Source organism: Herpailurus yagouaroundi, unplaced genomic scaffold, assembly GCF_014898765.1.
Source record: "Herpailurus yagouaroundi ecotype Mexico unplaced genomic scaffold, PumYag 28, whole genome shotgun sequence".
NCBI lineage: Eukaryota > Metazoa > Chordata > Mammalia > Carnivora > Felidae > Herpailurus > Herpailurus yagouaroundi.
The window spans coordinates 38021886-38039077 of NW_024412376.1; the positions used below are offsets into that span (position 1 = coordinate 38021886).

Below are 17192 nucleotides of genomic sequence, written 5' to 3' on the forward strand. Positions count from 1 at the left end.
ATAAAATCAAACAATAAAGTGAAAAGCAATTTCTAGGGAAGTAAAGCTAGATCTTTAAATTACTGATAATCTCTCTCTGTGTGTACATTTGGGAAGGAACTAATAGTTTCATCTTTTTTATTTCCACACACTTCTGCAAGAAATGTTGATAGACTGTAATATTAAAGGGGGAAAAAAAAAACCCTGAAGATGTAATCCATTTATCTTATATATAAATAAAACTTCCTTTGACTTAGCAATAAAAATGAGATAGGAACTAAAGTAATTTACTTTCATTTTCTTCCAGAAGCTATTTCTTTATTTGGTAGATAAACAGATTATAACTAACATTTTTCACCTTATAATCAACATAAGGAAAACTTGATTTCTTAATAAATCCAATATGAAGGTAATATTTGTATTGTATAGAAAGAAAACATTTTTTATGAAAAACCACTACATCCTTAAATATATATAAAATCTGATTTTTATTGAAAGCAGTAACAAGAAATCTGAAGGTAAAAATCTAATCAAGGAGCCAAATATACTAGAGTTCAGTGGTTGTTTTTTCCCCGAAGCAGACCAATTTCAAAGCATAGATTTAATTTGTGTTGCTAAGAAGATGCTTAACTTCTTCTAAATTCAATTGGGATAACAATATTCTTTATGTAGCATGCACCATTAAGCAAAATAAAGTGTTTTCCTTTGTATACTCCCAAGAAGACCTTGAAGTAAGAGTAGTATAATTTGGTGTACTTAGAAGCCTAAAAATATCTATTTAATGAGTGAAGCATTGAACTTATTTTTGATGGTTAAGTGGATAATCAAAACAGAATTAACACTTTTTATAAGGAAGATAAAGAAAACCTACTTATTTTCTTCTCAATTAAAACTTCCCCCAAACCTATAAACTAACATTTTTGTTCATTCAAGGACATTCAGTATGCTTAAAATAAAGCAGCAATATTCCATAAACATTAAAATTTTAAAAAGGAATGCTGATGAACTATCTTCCGCAGTGCTTGTATCCTGAATGCACCAGCACAAAGGGCTCCTCTACTGTGCTCCAGTACCCACCTGTATGACGGCATTGCAAAACTCCAGGGAGTTCATGAACTGAACGAGAGCAGGGAGTAGGAGCCAGTCGTCCTTCAGAAGGCAGTGCCACTCCTCACCTTTCTCTTCGAGCTTTGTAGGCAGGGAAGAGTAGAGACCACTGAGCCCGGTTGCAAGTACCTGTGTTCAGACATAAAAATAAGCTCTTTTCCAAAGTTCTTAGCCTGTAACTCATAGCTGCCTGGTGATGCTAATGCCACTTGTCCAAAGACCACACTCTAAGCACCGAGGCTATTCAAATATTCAAAAATATCAGCTAGCTAGGAAGGACTCAACAGGTGAAGGGTTCAACTCCAGCCGAGGACAAGCAGCACCAGAGGGATTCAGCTGACACATGCACAGTTAATACAGGCTGCTTATCTCTTATATGCCAGGCATACGCTCAGCTGGGGGTACAGGGAGTGGAGGGAGACACATGCGGAGATGAAGAAAACATGAGTCTGCCCGCAAGGTGTTTGGGAGAGAGGCGGATCCATATACAATGCATTACAGTACAACACACTGAGTTCAAATCCAGAGAAAGACTAAGGCAATCCAGGACAGAAGATCGCACAGGTAGGAACCATGAGTAGCCTTATGAGAAAGATTCGTGCAGACGTATTAAAGGTCATGACCGATACACACATGTTTACAGTTTAGAAAGCACCTTAATCTGATCTCCACAAATTATAGCAAGAAGTGGAGGTCATGGGCCAGTTAGATGTGATGATGATCAGCTAAGGTGGGTCTAAGCTGAAGCATCAGCAATAAGAGAAGAGAGGAGGAAATAGAGCTGAGTATCATGTGTCAGGTGGCTGTGAGAGTGCACTAGGTAGGCCTCTATCAATCCAGTAGTAATCCAAAGGTCACAGGGTTTATTTACATCCTCTCTCAGTGCTAACATGAAACTTTCAGCATTTGGGCTTAGTCAGTGAGGGTGAATGAGAACTCAAATTTGTCAGGTTATCCAGCTTGGTCTTTAAGAAAATAGCGATCCTCTTTTTTTTTTTTTTTTTTTTCCAAAGAGAGAATGTGAGCAGGGGAGGGGCAGAGAGAGAGAGAGAGACAGAGACAGAGAGACTTAAGCAGGCTCCATGCCCATCGGGGAGCCCAAAGCAAGGCTCATTCTCACACTATGAGATCAAGACCTGAGCTGAAATCAAGAATCAGATGCTTAACCGACTGGGCCACCCAGGCACCCTGGTGATGCCTTTAATAGAGATAGAAGTGTAGGAAAGAAACACATTTACAGTGGGTACCTATTGATTTTATCTTGCAGAGTATAAGACCAAGGAAAACTATTAATTTCACAGTACTAGAGGCCTCCCAATTGGGAACTGATGCCAGCTAAACAGCACCTTAGAGATCCCAATCTGGCAGCCATGCAAAGAACGGGCAGGAGTGGCCCAGAACGGGTGCAACGAGGTCATCTATAGAAGGCACTGCTCCAGGGTAAATGCTAAGTTTACAAGGAATTCAAATCAGATTGAACACTCAAGGAAACGTTCAATCCTGAGTGAGCCCCAGAAAAGAAAGAGTGAAGTATTCATTGATCTGACCGTCTAATAAGAGATGAACAGGCCAATTACAATAGTGCAATAAATACTCAAAATATGTAAGAGAAAAAATATAGTGCTCTGGATATACAAAAGGCTCTTACTCTAGACTTGGGGGGCTGAGAGCATGAAATGTTCTCAACAGAACTGATATCCAAGCTGCTGAGAAACAAATAGGAGTTACGCCAAAAAAGAGCCTTGGAAGGAAGACTATTTCAAGCAGCGGATGTACAAAAGCTCATAGGGGTAAGAAAAGATGGCATCTTCCAGGAACTAAGAGAAATACAGCATTACTGGAATGTAAAGGTAGAGGTAGAAAGAACCAGGCAGGTTCAGATCCTATAGGGTTTTGGAGGCCAGGGAAAAGAGCTTGAGGGACACCCCGATGGGGAGCCTAGTAGACAGGTGTGTGCTTCTGATGCTCAGGAGTGGGATCTGGACCAGACGTGGAGATCTGGAGTCATCCATTTGTAGATGGTGGTACCTCAAGCCATCAAGACCAGAGAGAGGAGGGAAGGCAGGTTCAGACAGATGAGATACGACAAAATAATCCAGGGCTTGGCATCAGAAACAGAAAGTCAGAAGAAAGGATGGAAACAGGTATGCTGAACTTGGAAAAATTATCTGTCAACTCATTGCTGTCTCTCCTTTTCTCTTGTCCTGTTCCCACAGCACTCTCCCATCCCTCTGTGGAACAGTCATCTTTCTGGTCGTCTTTATTAGGTGATTGGCTATTTTCTCCAGTTCATCTGGTCTGACTTATTCACTGCTCTTTCCCCAGCACCAGCCTTCCATAGTGCCTGGCCAACGTCGGCGTTCTACAAATATGTGTAGGTTGGGTGAATGAATCTGAACTCTGAGCAAAGTCTTGGAAAGGAAGACATAAATATTTAGCAATGAAGGTTTGGAGTCTTGTTCTTAAGACTATGCAATACTCATTAGTCTGCAGAACATGTTCATCCATGTTTCTCTGCCACTCTGAAGAAGACAGCACAGGCATCCTCTGGCTCCACTTTCTGTAGGCCAGAACAAAGTAGGCCTCTGTGTCCAGCTATCACATGGCACTGTCCTTCTGCACAGGCAGGCTTCTGTTTGCATCTGAACCATGCCCTTCTCAGAATACTCTTTTTGAAAAGTGAATACTAGGGCACCTGGGTGGCTCAGTCGGTTAGCATCTGACTCTTGATTTCAGCTCAGGTCAAGAACTCGCAGTTCGTGAGTTCGAGCCCCATGTCAGGCTCTGTGCTAACAGAGTGCAGCCTGCTTGGGATTCTCTCTCTCCCTCTCTTTCCCTCCCCCCTTGCCCCTCCCCCACTCGCTCTCTGTCGCTCTCTCAAAATAAATAAATAAACTTAAATTTTTTTTTTCTTAAGTAAAATATTAGGTATGTGTTATTTTTAATTACTGTCAGTGATATATGTAATTTGAAAATTAATGTTGCTGTAATTATATTGATATACTGAATAGCTATTCCCAGCTTTTTAGTCAGACAAATTAGGCCTGTCTATGAATTCATCTTCAAAGCCTCTAAGTGGTTAAGGAATCGGGAGTATGCAGAATTAAAGCCTTTGTACTGCGGTTAATTTAGCATGAGTTAGCAAATGTAATTGATTTTTAAAATGTGACATCAAGATTAGATTTCCCTTCAAGGAGAATTCTCCGTCTCTGTTCTCCCTTGCCAGAGGTTCCAAATTTGTAACAGGCAACTCACTCGGGTCACATTCAAAACTGGAATTAAAATGATTTGTTTGGGTATGTTGACAAGGAGTTAAATACTTTAAATAGGGGACATTCTTCTTTGGAACAACAAATGCCCTGATTTTGAAAAAGAGATAAATGCACAATCTCGTTTACTGTTTGTTTCCAGTACTTTAACATATTATCTGGCTTGAAGGTGTTCACTTGAGTGAGTGAATGAATGCATCAATAAAGGTCATTATAAACAAAACAGAGAGATACATATACTCTTGACGCCTCCCATGTTGAAATGGTTCACCTGTTTTTCTCAGGGCCCTTCATACTCCACTGTGGGCTTCTCTCCCAGATGCGCCCCCCTGCCCCCCCACACCGCCCGACTCCCACTCTCTCCCATGGCGTCAGCTGGTGTCTCTGCATGAAGACCTCAGATTCTCAATCTACAGGCCTGTAGTCTGTTGTGGAGTTGGATGTGTTATTCATAGTGAGTGCTCCTAGCATCTGATACTCAACATACCTGACTGGACAGATCATCCACACCTCCAGAGTGGACTAGAATGAACAAGTCAGACCGGGTGAGCCGGAGAAGACAGCCAACAAACTAACAAATGCAAGAAACACGAATGCTCTACAGAGGGACTCAGGGGGTGCTGTGGGAACAGTAGAAGGGAAAAGGAGAGGCAACAATAGGTTTTGCAGATCATTTTCCCAGTAGTTTAATGACATAATCTATTTACTTTTATATTTCATTTTTAACATAAAAATTTAAAAAAACATAGACATTCAACAGTTAAACATAAAATACCCATCTATTATTTGAGCCTTTTATGATCCTCTCTACAAAACAAACAAAAAAAAAAAGTAATTTTAAAACATAGTATTTATTCCCAGCCCATTAAGTGTTAACTCAGTATTTCTAATTTATCTTCTCTCAAGAGTCTCCTTAAAAGAAAGCTAATCACCATATAAAATCATAAGGATAACAACAGTTTAAAACAACAGCGTGCCTGGGTAGCTCAGTTGGTTAAGCGATCAGGTCATGATCTCGCAGTTCGTGAGTTTGAGCCCCATGTCAGGGCTCTCTCACACATATTCTCTTTCTCTCAAAAACTTTAAAAACAAAATAAAATAAAAAGCAAACCACTTCCCTGACAGCAGAACAGTATGGGACTTGTTGCAACTGTGGATTTTAGTATCAGACTAACATGGTTTCAAACCTGACTTTGCCATTTACAGAGGTTTGTAAGGTTCAGCTTCTTCAGTGAACTGGTGAAAGAATTAAAGACAATACGCATGTACAGAGATGGGCATCGTGGCTTACACACAGCAGTGTTTCCAGTGGAGGTGAGGAAAGAGGACATGCACAGAGGGCAGAACAATTCAGGGAAGGTCCATCATTAACTTTAAACACTAATGGTACCTGGTTAATTTTAGCAAAAGAAAAAGATTTCTAGAAGATGACTTTAGTCTGAAGCTAGCAGCAAAACAGCTGGTGGGGACCATTTGATACAACTTGCCAAAATAAAAAAAGCTCATAAATTTTGGAGAGGAGATAAATAACTTTCTATCAGTGGCTGTGTACCTACAGGTTGCTTACTTCAATTTGCATTTCCTGATTTACATATATGCAGCTTTCTACTTTGGCCAATATATAACAAGTGACGAAGACATAACCATCAATATTTGGGTACAAAAAATCAAAAGTGATAGGGTCACATATATAGTTGCCCATCCATCATTTGTCAGTACTAAACTGTACCCTAGAGTATTCTCATTCTCCTCCTTTTCTGGGAGAGCACGGCTTGTCAGTGGAGGCAGCGGAACGAGCTCTTCCTAAAAACTACAACACAAAAGTTTCCAAAATGTGGTCCAGTTTCCTGAAAGAGTCATTACTCTTCCCAAAGCCTGATGCTAACACACTTTGACAATCATACTAATTACAGAAAGCTTTTTGTCAATTGTGGTCCTTAGCTGGATGGCTAACAGAGTATGCTTTTATCATCAACATAAAGAGTTCTTTTTTTTTTTTTAATTATGTTGTCAGATGTAATTATAGAAAACTGGGTACAAATGAGATTATGGGATCTATCCTGAGGGGCAACTTGGCACAACGGACCTCTGTGTTCCACTCTAGCAAATAAGGTCAGCTGGAGCTGTTGTTGTCCCTCCGATTTTAATGAACTGTACAGTGTTTTAAAACACGTTTTTATAAAAGCAACAATTACTCAGTGAATTCTGCTTATAACACATAATAAGTGGGTATATAAACATTAAAAACCGCTCCATTCTAGTGATATGTTTACATTTTGAAGTATAAAATATTACAAACATAAAACCTAAAAACACCTCCAAGACTTAACATATTTTAATATTTTGCCATAATTTATTCAGAGTGCTCTTTATTTTTTCAAAAAAACAACCCCAAAAAACAAAAAAACAACCACATTACAAATAGAGCTAAAGCCTACTCCAATCATTTCTCCTTCCTTCATCCCCAGAAATAACCACAATTTTGAACTCAGTACATATTATTCCTGTGCTTGGTCTTGTACTTTCGCTATATACATACGTGTCCAAAAAACAGTCTATACTAAAATTTTGTGAGTTAAAACCTTATGTAAATTTTATGTAAATACTAACATGCTATAGGAAACCTCTTTCTACTTTTTCTTTTTTTTTTTTTTAATTTTTTTTCAATGTTTATTTTTGGGACAGAGAGAGACAGAGCATGAACGGGGGAGGAGCAGAGAGAGAGGGAGACACAGAATCGGAAACAGGCTCCAGGCTCCGAGCCATCAGCCCAGAGCCGGACGCGGGGCTCGAACTCACGGACCGCGAGATCGCGACCTGGCTGAAGTCGGACGCTCAACCGACTGCGCCACCCAGGCGCCCCCTCTTTCTACTTTTTCTACTCAACATGTTTTTAGATTACTGATGTTCACACATGTGGATCTAGTTACATGCTAATACATGTGATTCATTCATTTTGAATCCTGAGTAGTATTCCATTGAAAAAGGATAAACCATTCATTTATCTTTCCCTTAATGCATTTGTTTTGCTCTTCCTCAAATCACTACTCTATTGAATATCTTTGTGTGTGTACCCTTGTAAACATGTGCAGATTTCCCTGGGGCAGATATCTAGAAGTGAAGACAAGATCACATAGTATGCAAATATTCCATTTTATTAAATATTGCCACACAGCTTTCCTGCATTATTGTACCAATTTATATTCTCAAGAGTTGTTTTTTCTCGCCCTTGACAGCGCTTGGTGTTAACAGATGTCCAACAGTTAGCCCACTTGATGAGCATTATCTGGTGTCTCGCTGTGCGTTCAATCTGCATTTTCCCTGATGCTACTGAAGATGAGAATATTTTCATATGTTTATTGGCTTTGGGTGTCTTCTGGGAACTGTCCATTCATATCCTTTGCTCCACACTGGGTGTGGAGCCCGATGGGAGGCTTGAACTCACAACCCTCAGATCAAGACCTGAGCTGAGATCAAGAGTTGGACACTTAACCAACTGAGCCATGCGGGCCTCCTTTGCCCTTTTTTCTAATGGGCTGTTTCATTGTTTTCTTATTAATTTGTAGCATTACATATATTTTTGTGTATTTGGGGTTCCAATCACATACGCAGTTATGTGTATTATACATATCTTCTCCAAATCTGTGTTTTTGTTCTTAATTCCAGTCGCTTCCTATGGTTCATGCATTATAGGAAGGCTTCATATAATGAACAAAGTGCTGCTTAAGCACAAGGGTCCTTGAGTCAGGTTGCCCCAGTTCAGATCCCGACTTCATCTCTTACTAGCCATGAGGCCTTTTATAAATTTACTTACTGTCACTGTGCCTCAATTTCTTCATCTATAAAAAAGGGTATAATACTAGTACTTACAGTTGTGAGGACTAGATGATTTAATACATGTAAAGCATGAAGAACAGTATCGGCCATACAGTAAGTTCTCAACAAATACGTTACTGTTACCATTATTCATAATCATCTGTTATTCCTGGTATTTTACACACATTTATAGGACTTTTAGCAGTGATTTGTCATGTTCCATGAAGAATCCTATTGGGATTTTGATTTAAGTCACATTAACACTTCATAAATTACACCTTACATTTGCAAGGGGGCAATGTTACTTTTACCTGGAGAGAGATAAAGTGATCACCACTTTAACCAATAAGTAATCAAGTGTAGCATCACAAAAGTGAGACGACCCAACACATGCTTCTTGATATAATGCAATAAGAAGTGTATCACATCACCTGTAAAGTATTCTTACAAACTTACCCTGAATTTAATCAAGCACTTAGATCTAACTTCCAATTTGCGGGACATACAGGTGATAGGGACAAGTTAAACTACATAAGAAACAAACCCAGAGTATGTAGGACATTCAACAAGACAATGGCTTCTCTTAAAAAGTCACTGTCATTGAGGGAAAAAGTGGCAGGTTGTTATAGATTAATAGTGACTTAAAGAGATATGACAGGGGCGCCTGGGTGGCTCAGTCGGTTGAGCGTTCGACTTCAGCTCAGGTCATGATCCCACGGTCTGTGAGTTCAAGCCCCGCGTCGGGCTCTGTGCTGACAGCCCAGAGCCTGGAGCCTGCTTCACATTCTGTGTCTCCCTCTCTCTCTTCCCCTCCCCTGCTCATGCTCTGTCTCTCTCTGTCTCAAAAATAAATAAAAACATTAAAAAAAAAAAAAGATATGACAATCAGAGATGTACCTTGTATCAGACTCCAGTTTGAAAAAAAAAAACCTACAAAAATCATTCGAGGCATAACTGAGAAATTGGTTATTAGATCCTATTATGGAATTACTGTAAAATTTTCTTAGGTATAATAAAGGCATTGTGGTTATGCAGGAGAGTGTCCTTATTTATAGGAGATTCATACTAAAGTATTTAATGTCTATAACTTAATTCCAAATGTCTATATCTTCATTCCAAATGGTACAGCAGAAACAAAAAACATAGATGATAAACATAAATATTAACAATTTTGAATGTAAGTCATGTGTATTTGGTGATCATTTCGGTATTCTTCCAAGTTTTCTGTATTTTACCTTTTTTATAATAAAAGGTTGTAAATCATAAGTGGCATTAACTTTATGGACTGATTTTCAGGAAAGTGTCATCTACACGGTATCTACAAACTAAACAGTTTTCCATTTATTTAGGTCTTCTTTTATACTGATTAAAAAAGTTTTATAATTTTCTCTGTAAAACCCTTTTCACAGATTTGTTAGATTTATTCAAGATACCTTAGAATTGTTTGCTTTTGCAGATAATATCTTTTCTTAATTGCCTTTTGCATACTGATCTGGAGAACCACCTGAATATTTTGATGATTTGTTTCAATGGCTGTGCTCCTTCTTTAACAGAACTACCCAAAACAATTCAAATAAGCCCAAACCCAAACCTCTGTATAGGTCCCTCACAAAACTATTTTTAGTAAGCTTCTGCCTCCACAGCATTGCTCATATCCAGCCCTTCTTTGTCATTCTCATCCCTATCGTTCTTGTTTCTAGACCCTCATGTATCTCCCGACCTCCTCAGCATCTCCCCATCTTGAGCAAACTCACCTATCTTACCCAGTTTAAACTCCTAAAAGAATTCTGATTCTACCGTGTTATTGCTCAAATTTCTTCAAGAGCTCTCTGAACTGAATAGAGCAAATGTGATAGGCAGACTAATGCCCACCCGCACCCACACACCCACACTGTTCGCTTCTAATCCCTGAACCTGTGAATGTAATAGGTTACATGGCAAAGGGGAATTAAGGTTGCTCATCAGCTGATGGTTAAATAAGGAGGTCATCCTGGATAATCCAGGTAAACCCAAAGTAAATTGCAAGGCTCCTTCAAAGTAGAAGAGGGAGGCGTGACTACAAAATGGTGTTCAGAGAGATACAATACTGCTGACTGCACAAGTGGAGGAAGGGGCCACAGGCCAAGGAATGTGGGAGGCTTCTAGAAGCAGGACAGGGCAGGGAAGTGCACTCACCACGAGAGCCTCCAGAAAGGAGGCTGCCAAGGCAGGAGCCCTCTCCATTTTAGCCCAGTGACACCTGCTGGACTTCGAACCTACAGAAAGCCAATACTACCGTAAGATAATGAATCTGTGTTGCTTAAAGACACCAGAAGAAATAAAAAAGTAATACAGCAATGTATTTCAAAGGTGCTTAGATTCAGGTAAGAAGTTCCATTTTTGCCGATGATAATATATTCTTTAAAAAGAGTTTACAAGAAACCGCACCGTTGAAGGCAGTAAGGAAGGGAGATTTAATATGTTGGCACAGATGGAAGGGAATCAGCTCCTTACTTCCCATCTGACTATCACTCTTTCTACAATTTCTAATTCTACTGGTCAGAACCCAGAAGAGACACTGAATTTCTGAACTGTAGTTCTAATTTTCAAAATTTTTATCCATCTGTTTGCCCCAAAATATTCACCACATACTAGGTGATCCTGGTTTATTAGTAAAAATAAGAATTTAGTAGCATGAAAAAGATTATTGCTTTTGAACCTCAAAGCAAAATACAGTATATTATTCACTAGAGTTGCTATTAGCATTTTGGGCAAGTCGGTTCTTTACTGTGCAAGACTGTTCCACAAACTACCAGACATTAAGCATCCTTGGCCTCTGAACACTAAATGCCAGTTGACCTCCCTCCACAGCCACCTCATGTCCCTATGACAACAAAGGACACCCCACAGACATTCCTAACTGCCCTCCCCCCAGTCAAGAACTACTCATATAGTGTTCGTTAATAATGAATCTAATCTACTTATGGCAACTTGCCTGGCCTATTTCAATAAAACTCATTAATGGTCTTACTATTCCAGCAGAATCAGGCATACTTAAGACAGTACAGTTTATAAAGAAATATAATGAGGTGACTGTAAGAAGAACAACCAATTGGAGCACCTGGATGGCTCAGTCAGTTAAGCGTCCCCTCAGGTCATGATCTCTTGGTCATGGGATCAAGTCCTGTGCCCCACCCCACACTGAGCGTGGAGTCTGCTTAGGATTCTCTCCCTCTGCCCCTCCCCCACTTATGCATGTGTGCGCTCTCTGTCCCTCTCTCAAAAAATAAAATACAAAATTTTTAAAAAGAACAGACAATGGAAATAGACTGGGAGTGTTTACTGAGTTGGGAAAATAAAATTAGCTGTTGCCCAACATCCCTGACAAATCAGATGATATAAATTTGCCATTCAAATGCCCCTTCCAAAGACAACACTAACACCAAAAACTAATTAGAGCCCTAAGGTATCTTAAGAGCCTCAGACAGCTCCCATTATTTTCTGGAACTGTGACCACGATTGGATCTATGCTACACCAACACCTGCAAAGGACCTCACACTTTCTTTGTCACCATGTCGATGATCACGAAGCTATACAGAGTGAAGTATTTCTTGCTACCTCAAACTGTAAATACGTATTTATTTTTATAAATAAAATCAGTGCTTTGTGTCTATAATCATCTGATCATTATCTTGCTGAGAAATAAACTGATCTGTGAAACCAGCTGAGCAGTCTCACAGCGTGCCATGATTCTACAGTGCAAGATCAACTTGAAAAGCTAAGAATATAGAAAGTGCACGTTCTACCAATCACTCAGGATATGTTCATAGTAAAAAACTAAAATAGTTCCTAACCCAACAGAAATGAAACATGAAATGGTAACACATAGAGTTTCCTCTGTTGGCTTATTTAGAGCTGACAATGCTCAGCCAAATAGCTTTTCAACTTAGATTGCTCCCTCCAAAAGATTTCCTCCCAACATCTTTCCGTAGAAGGTGCCAAGTACAACTTGCTGAAAAGAAAGGTATAAAAAAAAGTATTTACCATTAGCACGAGAGAGGAAAAGCGGAGTGGGTGGAAAGCATGCCAACGAGAGGGACTTACTGGACAAAAGTAGGTGTTCTCCACAATGTGATTGGCCACCATGCTGTTCTCAGCAGACAGAGACATGATGAAAAGCAAAGCATCCCGGGCCTGCTGACCCACTGTCCCCTCTCGGTGAATGAAGGGAATCAGAAGGGAGAAGATGAGGAAGTTGGCTGCCCCTTGGTCCTCACTAGTGTGGAAGAAGAGTTCCAGAATAGATGGATCTTTGGCAAGGATGGAACAAAGCTGATTGAGGAGGACAACCAGCTTCCCCTCCACGGCAGGGGTGCTTGTTCCCGAACAAGAGCTCAGCAACATCATTAGGGGCTTCAGGATGGGCTTGTGGTGCAACAGAGGCTGGTGCGACTGAGTGACCAACATCTCGTACATCTTTAGCTGCTCGATTTTAGTCTCATCAGTAAATTCCCTCCGCAAGCTCCAAAGGAAGAGTTTCTCCATGATGTTCTCGGAGACCACAAATTCCAGAATCGGTCCCATCGCAGCATCCTTGGCTTGCTCTTCAATTAGCAAGAAGAGCATGTGTTCTACATAATTCTGCACGGCACTGGCCTCATCTGGAGGGATGGATCCATATTTTGCCTGGGTGTTCTTCAAGGGGTCGTGCTTCTCTAAGATCTTCACAACCTGTAACCAATTCAAACATTTGTCATGCATCTCATGTTTACCATAATTACAATACACACCACCCCTGACTGCGCCTTATCTTTCATGGAAAATGCAGGAGCCATGGCCCAAAACAAGATAAATATGAGCACTGTGTTTGTCTCTCTCTCTCTCTCTCTCTCTCTCTCTCTCACAAGAATAAAATGAAGTGGTTAAACTATAGAAAGCAGACATTTGAAGATGTTCCTTTAAAATTGTTATAAATTTGGGCAACCTAAATGTCAGAGAAAGTAGTATAGTTTAAAAAATTAAGCTACTTGTGTTCATGAGCCTATTATGAATACTACTGAGCAAAATGAAAAATTGTAAGTGATATATTAGATGAAAAATAAAGTCTTTATATATAGTCAGATACATCATTATCAACTATGTCAAAAACATACATGAAAAAAGATCGAAAAATATATATGAAAAAATAATAATCACTTTTGTGTTCAAAGTGATGATAAATTTTCACTTTTTTTCTGCACTGTCAACAATATCACTTTTTAATTTTAAAATACATTAAATAAGTAAGACTACCCATGTTCTACAAATAGATTTGGAGGTTCCAACAGGAAAACACGGCTCCTTCGCACGCCCTCGACTGAACATCCCTCCCTCCTCTACTTGGATGGACACATTCTCCCACCAAGCATGCAAGGTTACTAAGGATGAAAGGAAACTGATGAACAAGGGATACATACCTAACACAATCACCCCTAGCATATGGCATATGATGAAACTAAAAAAATGAAGGGGTGAACTTTGCATTTTTTAAAACCAGAAAAAGTTCTGGGATGACCATTTACTAAGTAAATCCCTAATGCAGCAAGTTTCTGTTTGAAGTGATAAAAAAAAGTTTTGGAAATAGTGGAGACAGTTGCACAACATTGTGAAGGTAGCCAAGGCCATTGAACTACGCATTTTAAAAAGGTTAAGATGAGGGGCAGCTGTGTGGCTCAGTCAGTTAAGCATCCAACTTCAGCTCAGCTTGTGGTTCACGACTTTGAGCCCCACGTTGGGCTCTGTGCTGACAGCTCATGATTCTGTGTCTCCCTCTGTCTCTGACCCTCTCCCACTTGTGCTCTCTCTTTCTCTCTCTCAAAAATAAATTTATAAATAAATAAATAAATAAGAAAGTTAAAAAGGATAAGATGGCAATCTTTGTTATATATGTTTTACCACTGCAAAGAAAAAAATCTATTGACGGTAAAATATAAATAAATCCCCAATTAGGTCATGCGATGTCCTGGTGTTTTTCTCCCTTACGACTGCTGCCTACTGAATGCTTCCTACCTCTCTCTGCCCATCAGTACTTACCTCTACTTTAGGACCTAGAAATTAAAAGAATTTCCTATCTCAACTCCCATGTAACTTTATGACTTGGAATTTCTACAATATCCATTCAATTGACTTCCCTTAAAATGTATACATATTCTAATAATAATTTTTAGACAACCCAGCACCCTAGCAATGAATTTATACTTGTTCCTTTTTGCCTTTCTGAACTGCACGCTATGGGGATTCTGTTTGTCTTTTGCAGTACCCTCCTGGCCCAGTTCTATAACGTGCTGTTACACGCTCTATATTTAGGTTATAGAATTTTTGCAAGTCACTGGGGAAGCTGGCAAAAGTACAATGCTATGTCAGCATGCATGAGAAATGAGAAAAATGTATTTCCCCAGGAAAGGTCTAAGTTTTTCTCCTGTCAGAAGCAAGGCAAATGAGCCTTTATAGACCAAGCAAGTGTATCCTCATAGAATGAACAGAATTCTACAGAATCTGGAATCTCTATCAACCTTCATTATGAAATGAATAATGCTGTCACAAAGAAAAAAAATCACTGCAACACCCCTGAGTTGACATTTTCAATGAGAAAGGCCTTGGGTTCGCAGCTACCCAGGTGGCACCTGGCTTAATGACTCAGCCCCAGCACATCCACTGGACGGACATCTCTCCTTCGCTCCCTGCCAGACTCCAGAGATCCCCCAGCCGCCCCCAACCTCAGTCCTCCAGAATTCCTCAGAGGCCTGACTACCTCACTGGCAGAAATGTTGGGATCTGGCTGTCCTTTCCCTCTGCTCTGGCCTTGACAACATCTCCCAGCATGGGACCACAGTACCTCACTTGTCCAAAAGGGGCCTCCACCTCAACACGTATGTTCTCGAGCCCCCACAGCTCGAACTTCAAGGTTCCACATTCTGAAGAATAAATCAGCAACACGCTTTCTCCCAGTTCCATAATTTCAAAGTCCACATATTGAGTTTACTTATGAGAACTATCTATACAGGTTGGCCTCAGGGTAGAAATGTAATTACACTTCTCATGTGTGCTCAGACTGTCTAAACTGTCTAAAATTGATCCTATGCTTTATACACTGTTAGTGGTGGGGCAAATTAGCTCCATCTTTCTGGAAAACAATTTGGCAATCTGTATCAGAAGCTATAAAATTATCCCTGCCCTTTGACTTGTTAATCTCACTTTGGGGAGAATCTAAGGAAACAATCCAAAAATAATATGTTAAGAAATGTTCACGCCAATGATATTTTCAATAATGAAAAATAAAAATATTATTGACCCAGTCAACAATAAGAGAATTATAATCGAAATGTTACATCACCATACAATAAAATTATTAAAAATAAACACTAAGTGAAACATATCATTGCATGCAAATGTATATATGAAATAATTTAAGTTAAAAACTAAATATATTGACAAATAGACACAGGATCATAAGTGAGTCTGAAAAGATATAAATGGGATTTTAAGGTTAATTACTTCTTCTCCCCTATAAATTGATCTAATTTCATAATATAAATACAAATAAAAGTAGACAAAGTAATTTTGCACTAATCTCTTTTCTAAAAAACCAAAACACTGGAGCACCTGGGTGGCTCAGTCAGTTAAGCATCTGACTTTGGCTAAGGTCATGGTCTTAGTTTGTGGGTGTGAACCCCACATCAGGCTCTCTGTTGTCAGCACAGAGCCTGCTTCAGAGCCTCTGTTCCCCTCTCTCTCTGCCCAAACCCTGCTCATTCTTTCTCAAAAATCAAACTTTAAAAAAAGAAAAACCAAAACACTGAGTTAAAAGCAATTAATAATTGAAAATCTCCTAATTCTCAGAAATTCCTAAGCAATATAAATTTATACACGTGTATATGTATTTATACTCTATGCATGCATGTAAGTAAGTGTATGTTACACATCTAAATATATATAAGTAATATATAGCAGAACTATTTACATAGTCATGAAGCACATTTTCTCATAAATTAACCGTCACATATTATTTATTCCACTGTATTCCTTTGCAAACAGACTTACTTTTTTTGCTGTGAAAAAGCTTAGAAAAGAGAACTGAGTTTTTTACACAGAAGACAAACTACTTAGCCACTTTTAAATTGAAGCATCTTTACCCTCTTTATAGTATAAGCTCCTCTACACTGGTTAATGGGCAGAGAAACTCAAGAACAGAGCTATGATAACCCATGGAGACTGAAGGTTTGTTGATCATCTGTAATGGAGCAGACATGTTAAGAGCGCTTACTCATTCCCAGCCCTGGCCGGGTGGTGTTACTGCCTGGAAAAGGGTGTGTTACACCAAGGCCTGTGAGTCATGGAATATACAGTGCTCAGCAAAGCGTTAATTATGCCTGTGTTGACACATGTCCTTAACCTCTCTTCTTAGGTGTCAGGACCCTCCCAGGCCACCTCCCTTTCCCTTCCTGGCAGACACACCCACGAACTGCTTTTAAGAGTGGTCTCTAAGGGCCCATACCCAGGGCCTGGTTCCTAACCTGACAGGGAATGTATTAAGAAGCTTCTCGGCTACAGCACAACATGCGTTGAAATGCCAAAGAACTGATGCCTCAAGTTCACTGCCCAGATGGTGTCACAGTTCTCTCAGTTTCTGTAGATGCTTTCTCACGTGACCTGGACTTTTCCTTATTTTTTCCTTTAGTGCTGTCTTCTCACATCACTTCCACCATACCAGTACTCCTGTGTCCTGACTTCTGCCTGCTGCCTACTTTCATCCATTTATCTACTCTGAGCTTCCAGTCCTCTAGATCCACGGTCTCTTGCTGCTCCTGGTGGCTTCCCCAGGCCTAGCACATTCCCCTGAGTATCCTCTATCTTATGCTCACAACTCTGCTAAGTTGGCTTCTCAGCTGTATACTCAGTCTCGGGGATTCAGGTCCCGGAAAAAAACACCATTAGGGGAGCTGGAGGGACCTAGAGATGGGAAGAGAATGAACGCAAGCAAAATATGCTGTGCAAATATTTCC

General features: G+C 39.8%; 1 protein-coding gene across 4 annotated transcripts in view; it reads right to left on the bottom strand.

The window, feature by feature from the left end:
• The window catches only part of FHIP1A (FHF complex subunit HOOK interacting protein 1A), a 247738-nt gene that overhangs the window by 66556 nt on the left and 163990 nt on the right, over nt 1–17192 (bottom strand). For all 4 annotated transcript variants that reach the window (XM_040472446.1, XM_040472424.1, XM_040472431.1 and 1 more), the window contains 2 exons: nt 12256–12882; nt 1057–1215 (listed from right to left, as the gene is read on the bottom strand). In XM_040472446.1, coding sequence (XP_040328380.1) covers nt 1057–1215; nt 12256–12882 — 786 coding nt within the window. The remainder of the gene's footprint in view (nt 1–1056; nt 1216–12255; nt 12883–17192) is intronic.